Below are 9,105 nucleotides of genomic sequence, written 5' to 3'. Positions count from 1 at the left end.
AAACAGAAGAGTCTGACGCATTTTCCTCTCACTCTTGTTTAAATTGTCAATTTACTTTTACAATAGTGAAGAAAAAAGGGAAAGTGTACCTCATCCCACAAATCCTTTGCGATTGTCATGTACATTGTTTTGCTCACCTACAGGTATATACTAGTATATGAAGTTACTCAAATAAGAAGTGTGCCAGGGAAGGAAAGACAGGCTTAAAATGGAAAGCAACTGTCTCCTGCTCCAGCCTACCCAACTGCAAGTCTTTTAAATGTTTTTATTCCAGTTCCTAAATAAGGCTATATCTGTAATTCTGATCTTTCATGGCTTATACACTTTACTGCCTTCCTTCTTGGATAAGGAATTAAGATTTTATTTCTGTGATCCTCTATTTGATTCCAATTTTTGTCCCATCACTGTTTAATATTCTAATTTTGGCCTCTTAAGTAACCTATCCTATTTAAAAGCTAACTTCCTAAAATGAGGATACAGAGAAACTCCCCTACACTCCACCTCCAAATTCGCCATTACACCTCTGAGTTTCTTTGTAAAATGCAAAACCAGCACCTACTGTTTATACTATAGTTATAAAAACAGTATTTAGTGAAGGGCCAAGCAAAACAATCTGAGTATATTTCTCCCTTTTATTCCAATCTTGTGATTCCTCTGCCTTTTCTAGGATGAAATATTAACATCACAGTCAAATGAAGACTTCTTTCTAAAGTCTGGTTTACATCTGGACTACAACTGTCTTGTACAATATTTGTTTCCTTTTAACAGTTTGTTTAACCTAACGTTCCGATAGATACGCCTTCTCTCCCACCATTAGAACACTTTTTAAAAAAATTCCTTTTCGCCAAAACCGGTTTGGCTCAATGGATAGAGCGTCGGTCTGCGGACTGAAAGGTCCCAGGTTCGATTCCGGTCAAGGGCATGTACATTGGCTGCGGGCACATCCCTGGTAGGGGGTGTGCAGGAGGCAGCTGGTCGATGATTCTCTCTCATCGATGTTTCTAGCTCTCTATCCCTCTCCCTTCCTCTCTGTAAAAAATCAATAAAATATATTTAAAAAAAATTTTTTTTTCCCCTTTTACTTTGAAAGCTCCCTACCCTCCATCTATACCAGGGGTCCTCAAACTTTTTAAACAGGGGGCCAGTTCACTGTCCTTCAGACCGTTGGAGGGCCGGAATATAGTTTAAAAAAAACTTTGAACAAATTCCTATGCACACTGCACATATCTAATTTTGAAGTAAAAAAAACAAAACGGCAAAAACACCCACATGTGGCCCACGGGCCATAGTTTGAGGACGCCTGATCTATACTGAAGAGACTATGGAAAAAAAACTTGGGAGCCTCCATAGATGGGGAGGGAAGTGAGTTTAACGGCAAGATTTGCTTTGAAGGCAGTAGGGTCAGAACCAAGGGTTAGGATGAAGGTAACTGAGATGCCAAGAAAAGGCAGCCCTTGTTCTGGAGCATAATTCACCAATCTCCTAGTCTCCAGACTAAATTTTTTTTTTGGGGGGGGATACCTCATTCACTCCCTATTTTATTTTGCTCACCCACAGGCAAACAATGCAAAACAAGAAGGGAAAGGAAACTTGGAATTTCACCAACAGACCATTAGTTAACCCTGCTTTTCTGCCCCACGTTAGTCTGAAACTCTGTCAAGGGGCTGAGACCTCCAGTGCCGTAGCCCTCTCTTCATGGTCCTGGCTTTAGCCTTTTCTACTCTGCATCTCCAGGTGATGGTCTCCCAGCTGCTTTCACTTTGCTCAAATCTGCAGTAATGGCCTCTCCACTTTACCATTATTGATATACACTCCAGCCTTTTTTTGAGGGGAACAAATCTCCCAATATCTTATCATTTCTAGGAATGTATTATAGGGATAACATCTGATTAAGTTTGGGCAGTTTGCAATAAAATGATAATCTGATGGACACGGTTCTATTCTGAATTTCCTATTTCCTGCTAAAAGCTTTGCAAGCTTTCCATCAGTTGTCATGTTCATACCCCCTTACCTAAATGTGTGAGTGCACACATTTTAGTGCACATATAAGTAACTTGTGCTGGTTCGGGAAATGATAGGTTCTTGGGCTTTACTGATAGACTCCGATTTCGTAAATCAGGGTTAGCTTGGTAATCTGCAGTTTCAATGTACACACCAAGCAATTCTTCAGTCCGAAGGCCGACACTCTATCCACTGAGCCAAACCGGTTAGGGCTACACACCAAGCAATTCTGATGCATGTGGTTGTCTGATGTCTTGAAAAGAAGTTCTGGCATTGAGCTTTTCCATCTTAATTACTCATTAGGTTTCTCTCCCTTGGTTTTTCCCATATCGAATAAGGGATTTATAATAATTGAAAGCCTTCTCCCATTCATCACACTTATAGGGTTTCTCTCTAGTATGAAAAGGCCTTTTCATAGTGATTACATTTATAGGGTTTCATGCCAGTGTGTTCTCTGGTGCATAATGAGATCTCTATTTGAAACCTTTTGTACTGACTGTATTAGTAAGGTTTCTTGCCTCTAGAATGAATATGCAGATACACAAGCTATGATCACTGCTAAAAAGTTTTCCCACAGTGGTCACATTCATAGGGCTTCTCTCCAGTGTGAATCCTTTTATGTGCAACAAAGAGTTATAGCAGAAGGACTTTCCTCAATGAGCACACAAATGTGGTTTCTCTCCAGTGTGAATTCACTGATGCCTGGTAAGGTGACTCTGCCCCATAAAGTACTTTTTCACAATGATTACATTCATTCATGGGGTTTCTTGACCTTGTGTGTCCTCTCATGTTTTTGAAGAGCTAAACGACCACTGAAGGCTTTAACACACATGGTACACTGATAGGGCTTCTCTCCAGTGTGTGTTCTCTGGTGCACAATGAGGAGATATCTCTGGCTGAAGGCTTTAACACAGATTTTACACTTATAGGGCTTCTCTCCAGTGTGTGTTCTCTGATGAACAATGAGGCCAGATCTCTGGCTGAAAGCTTTCCCACAATGACTGCATTCATAAGGTTTCTCTCCAGTATGGGTTCGCTGGTGCACGACAAGCTGTGACTGCTGCCGAAAAGATTTCCCACACTGGTCGCAGTGGTAGGGTTTCTCGCCAGTGTGTGTCCTCTCGTGTTTTCTAAGAGATGATCCATCACTGAAGGCTTTCCCGCAGTCAATACACTCATAAGGCTTTTCTCCAGTGTGTGTTCTCTGATGCAGAATGAGGTGAGACCTCCATTTGAAAACTTTCTCACAATGACTGCATTCATAAAATTTCTTCTCTCCAGCATGAGTTCGCAGATGTGCAAGAAGCTGTTTTCGCTCCCAAAAAGATTTCCCACAGTGGTTACATTCGTATGGTTTCTCTCCACTGTGAATCCTTTTATGTGCAACAAAGTCAGAGCTACGGCTGAAGGAGTTTCCACAGTGAGTACACAAGTAAGGTTTCCCTCCACTATGAATTCTTTGATGCCTAGTAAGGTGACCCTGCTGGTTAAAGAACTTTACACGGTCATTACATTCATAGTGTTTGTCACCTGTGTGGGTTCTCCTGTGTTTTATAAGAGCTGACTGACCACGGTAGGTTTTAACACACAGGTTACACTGATAAGGCCTCTCCCCAGTGTGCGTTCTCTGATGCACAATAAGGAGATATCTCCATTTGAAAGCTTTTCCACAATGACTGCAAGTATATGGCTTCTCTCCAGTGTGTGTCCTCTGGTGTGCAAGCTCAGAGCAACAGCTGCAGGATTTTCCACGTAGTTTACATGCGCGTGGCTTCTTTCTGGTCCTGATGATGCCACCGTCATGAACAGATGAGGCCGCGCAGAAGGCACCATGGTCCTTCTCACATCTAGGATCACCGACAATCATTTCAGTTTGTACAACGTGTTTGTCACATGTGTACTGACTTTCTCCCAAATGTACTGGCTGGTTTTCATTCAGGGACATGCTGTGCTTAACATTTCCATTGTCCTTACAATCATTTCTCTTTTTTATCGAAAAACTTTTATTATGAAAATGAACAGATGTGCCATAGTGGAAAGAGTCACTGTCGACAGTGTAACCACAAGGCTTATTACTTCCCGTTTCAACATTTGCAAGTTTATTCAAGTGAATGCTCTCAGAGAAGGCCCTGGCACTTCCAAGGTTTTCACAGGGCTTCAGAAGGGTACCACCTTTCTGATGATTAATGAAAACTGAGGTCTGTTTCAACTCTTTAAACTGTGAGTCACGCTTGTGCAAATGTGTTCTTGTGGGTAATGTCAGAGGTAGAAGGCTTTCACTCAGATAACTTCCGCCCAGGTCATGCTCACAATGTTCCACTTCAGCAAACATATTCTCCCCCGAGGTAGGTACAATCTGATTCAAAGACTCCTCCTGGTGCTCCTCTGGCAGGGCCCTCCAATCCTGTATTTTTCCTACTGACACAGACCAGGGGCCCTCTATACAGCGTTTCATTTCCACATGGAAGGATGGTTTTTCCACACCAATATCCTTTTCAGAACTGGACTCTTTCTTTTCAAGTGTAGTCTTCCACTCTGAAAGAAATCCAAAATGCCTCAATTACTGCAAAAGCCGGAGATGGGAGGGGGAATGAAGGAAAAAAACAAGTATGAGAGGTGTCTCTGGGTCTGTTTATAGTCCATGAACTATAATTCCATGCAGGATTTAAAAGAGTGGGATGGACTACCAAATAGGAAATCAGTGAAGCAGCACAAAAAAACAAGCAAAGGTAATGAAGAGTTGATTGAGGAGAGCTGATACCCAAAGGAGGAGCAGGGAAATAAGAATAAGCATGAGCCCTCCCTTGTTTGCCTCAGTGGATAGAGAATCAGTCTTCGAACTGAAGGGTCCTGGGTTCGATTCCGGTCAAGGGAACATGCTTGGGTTGCAGGCTTGATACCCAGTGCGGGGCGTGCAGGAGGCAGCCTGTCGATGATTCTCTCTCATCATTGATGTTTCTATCTCTCTCTCCTTCCTTCCTCTCTGAAATCAATAAAAATATATTTTTAAAAAAAAGAATAAGCACGAGAATGTAAGTATTAAAGGAGAAATGTACAGAAGGAACTGAGTCTGAGGATATGTGGTCCTCGATAAGCACAAAACATATCAATGCCCAGTTGCTGGGACCTGTGAATATGGTTCCTTATTTATTTTTTCAATATGTTTTTAATTAATTAATCAATCCCCACGAGGCTATTTTTCCATTGATTTTTTTTTTTTTTTTTTTTTTTTTTAGATCAAGTGGAAGAGAGAGGGAAAGACAGAAATATCGATGTAAGAAAAACACATCGATTGGTTGTCTTCTGCATGAGTCTGGAACAGGGCCCAGGCTGGGGAGAAGCCTGCAACCAAGGTACATGCCCTTGACCAGAAATGAACCCGAGACCCTTCAGTCCACAGACTGACGCTCTATCCACTGAGCCAAACTGTCTAGGGCTTAAATATGTTTTTATTGATTTCAGAGAGGAAGGGAGAGGGAGAGAGGGACAGAAACATAACTGATAGGAGAGAAACTCTCTTATCTGATAAGGAGACCTGATAATGAGACCTGAGGAGTTCTTCCCCAGGTGGAAGTCATGATGAGGGACTGGTGAAAACTCAGGGTCAGGAGGATCTGGGAACAAGACAAGGTGGCTGAAGGGTAAAGAAGAAAGGGAAGCCGGGACCGGTTTGGCTCAGTGGATAGAGCGTGGGCCTGCGGACTCAGGGGTCCCAGGTTTGATTCCGGTCAAGGGCATGCACCTTGGTTGCGGGCACATCCCCAGTAGGGGATGTGCAGGAGGCAGCTGATCGATGTTTCTAACTCTCTCTCCCTCTCTTTTCCTCTCTATAAAAAAATCAATAAAATATATATTAAAAAAAAAAAAAAACAGAAAGGGAAAATGGGAACAGAAATAAACCCCGGCCTAAGAAATGTGCAGATGACAGTAGTGAGTGTTCTCGCTGGGCTGGGCCCGTGGATGAGGACATGGTTGTCTTGCTGGACACGAGGAAGCAGCAGTGAACGGCAAGGAAGCTCCCGCAAAGGGCCTCCCTCCTCTTCTGTCCAAAGGCTCTCACCTCGGGGAGGCGGTTCCTGCTCCTCCCTCCATGGGCCAGCACCTAGCTCCAGGCAGGAGATCACATCCACAGTGGGGAGCAGAAGTCCTGGTCAATAGAGAAAAACACAGTACTTGATGCTCTGCTTCCAAACAAAGAGATTGTGTCCCAGGCCCAGCCCTCTCCCCTGGGGTCAGACAGGGATGGACTAGGAGGGCCCAGGAGCCATTCCTGGGAAATAAGTCACAAACATGCAGTGGAAGCTGACCAAACGCAATACCCAGGATCTGCATCTAAAAGGGACCCACTTGTCCCGAATATAGGACTAGCTCTTAAAGGCACCAAAAGACAATTTAAGATGAAGGAAAAACAAACAAACAAATATATACACTGAGTGGCCAGATTATTATGACCGGCCAGATTATTATGACCACCCCATCAGTACTTCATTGACACGTACTCAATATTCAGTATTGAAAACTTCCTAAGCAAATACTTTCAAGGTTATATTATTATTATTATTATTATTTGCATAACTAATTCACTTCATTGTACTGATGGGGTGGTCATAATAAATCTGGCTGGTCATAATAATCTGGCCACTCAGTGTATATATTCTGTAATTTTACAAAATATAATGTGTTCTAGCCTCTATATGAGTTTATTCTTAAGAGAAAGGATTATCAGGTCTTTACATTAGAAAGAGTTTCTGTTTACTATAAAGAATGACAGTTGCCCTGACTGGTTTGGCTCAGTGGATAGAATGCTGGCCTGAGGACTCAAGGGTCCCGGGTTTGATTCCAGTCAAGGGCATGTACCTTGGTTGTGGGCAATACCCAGTGGGGAGTGTGCAGGAGGCAGCTGATTGATGTTTCTCTCTCATCCATGTTTCTAACTCTCTATCCTTCTCCCTTCCTCTCTGTAAAAAATCAATGAAGTATATTTTTTTAAAAATATGAGTTACCTGTGGACCTTACTAAAGTTTAGGTTTTATTATTTGCAAGTGCGCGCGCGCGCGCACACACACACACACACACACACACACACAGTGACCCACTCTGGGGATGCTTCACCCCAGCACAAGCACACCCTTGGAGTCAGAGTTTGGAGTCCTAGGGGCAAAAAGCCCATGTGATGGGGAGAGCCCAACTTACCCAGAGAGACAAGGTGGTCACATGTCTCCAGAGTCACATCACGGTACAGTGTCCTCTGCACCAGGTCCAGCCGTGCCCACTCCTCATGTGTGAAGCTCACCACCACATCCTTGAAGCTCACAGGTAGCTGAAACATCGCCTGTGTTACCATGGGGCCCTGCCTCCCCGATAGGAAGGTGGAGGAGGGCAGGACAGCAGAGGGAGGGAGGTGGTGTGGGCTGGAGATGGTGTCCAGAGCATCCACAAGGTTCCCGCCTCCGGGCAGTGCTCTGATCAGACACCAACGCAGTTCCCGGCGTCCTCACTTCCGAGGACCTGTCTGTTGCTCGTCACACCAGTGATTCTGACTTTCTGCCCCAGGAAACAGTGGGAACCCCACTCCCCAGTTTTCTACAAAATCACAGACTTAAAGGCACTCAAAGAGGATGTTTGAAATCAGGGATGAGCAAAACACAGCCCAGCAGACAGGCCAAGACTGTGTGTGCTTTCAGAAGGCTAATGCCATGAGCTAAGTTGTTCTTCCCCAAATTCACATGTTGAAGTCCTACCCCACAATGTGACTGCATTTGGGGAGAGGGCCTTTATGAAACTGTTAATGGGGGTTCTAAGGGCAGAGCCCTAATGCAGTGGGATTGGTACCCTCAAAAGGAGACCACCAGAGATTTCTTTCTCCACCATCGAGGACGCAGAGAAGGCACTATTAGCAAGCGAGGAAGAGTCCTCATGAAACCAACCCTGCTGGCACGTGGTCTCAGACCGTGAGGTTTCAGAACCATGAGAAAATGAATGTTGTCTGAGCCACACAGTCGTGCTATTTTGTTACAGCAGCTGCAGTAGACCTAGTACAGCTGAAAATGGGTTTTACGTGGGTGTTTTTTTCAAAGGCCATATACCAAAAGGACATGGGGGAGAGAGCATATGTGGCCTGCAGAACCTAAGGCAGTTTCCACCACCTGGTCCTTTACAGAAAATACTGGCAGAGCAGGCATTCCAGGAAGGCTGGCAGGTGAAGGGCCATGCACCCTGGCCCTGGGTGCCAGGCGTGATGTGGCATCTCAGCTTCACAACTGAGTAGCCGGATTCCTGGATGAGTCCCTGAACTTCTCAGGTGCGAGCTGCCCTGACGTGACCATGAAGGCAGCACCCCACTCTGGACATCTCACAGGACACGAGGGAAAGAGACCTGGCCCAGGGCACCAGGTACAGGAGGCCCTAAGGAGCCCTGGCTCACCCATACCGGGAAGGAGCTGTATCTGCAGGGACCCCTGGGGGGTCTCACCCAAAGGTATAAGGCAGCATCATGGGCTCCTGGGGAGGCGAGTGCTATATTCCTGGACCCACTTTACAGCTGAGGAGACAGAGAGGCAAACATAGCAAAGGTCTTTAACTCACCTGGGATGGGACTGGCTGAGCACACACTTCCATTTCCTCCTCAGACCTGAAGAAGCTGTCTCAAAGGGGGCAGCCGTCCTCAGGGGCAGTGCTAGTGGTGGAGGCACAACCAGGGAGTCAGCCCCTCCTCAATACCCCCACACCCTCCAGCCCACCCCACCCCCAAAAGAGAGAGGAATGTTCCAGCTGAGGGGCATTTCCTTCGGGTATGAGGAGCAGGGAGGCAAGGCTCTGAGGTCAGCCCAGGTGGCCATGCCGGCTTTCCAGTGGGGAAGCGGGTCCAGCTTGCTCAGGTCTGGGTTGGGGATGGTCCTGAACTGCTTCCAGGATAAAGGTAAATGCTCAGGCACGTGCTAGGGTGTCTGAACTGTGATCTCAGATACACAGTTTTCCCTCAACATTCATACAAATAGGCCAGTTTTTTTCTGTCATTTCAAGAGAATGAAGGAGAGGTAAAGGCAGGGTGTCAAAAACAATTGTATAAATTTAAAATATTGCAATGAGCCTGGCCGGCGTGGC

At 45.2% G+C, this 9,105-nt stretch overlaps 1 protein-coding gene across 1 annotated transcript; it reads right to left on the bottom strand.

Annotated features, from left to right (window-relative positions):
• Positions 1-2,752: 2,752 nt before the first annotated feature.
• On the bottom strand, positions 2,753-7,330 carry LOC103304176 (zinc finger protein 436). The gene is made up of 3 exons (XM_054710122.1): positions 7,195-7,330; positions 4,421-4,536; positions 2,753-3,712 (listed from the first exon to the last, which is right to left on the bottom strand). The coding sequence occupies exons 1-3, from the start codon at positions 7,328-7,330 to the stop codon at positions 2,753-2,755; spliced, it is 1,212 nt and encodes a 403-aa protein (XP_054566097.1).
• Between the last annotated feature and the right edge of the window lie 1,775 nt (positions 7,331-9,105).

Source organism: Eptesicus fuscus, chromosome 21, assembly GCF_027574615.1.
Source record: "Eptesicus fuscus isolate TK198812 chromosome 21, DD_ASM_mEF_20220401, whole genome shotgun sequence".
In the NCBI taxonomy this organism is placed as follows: Eukaryota; Metazoa; Chordata; class Mammalia; order Chiroptera; family Vespertilionidae; genus Eptesicus; species Eptesicus fuscus.
The sequence above is the reverse complement of the archived record's forward strand: the minus strand, read 5'-3'. Positions and strand labels throughout refer to the sequence as shown.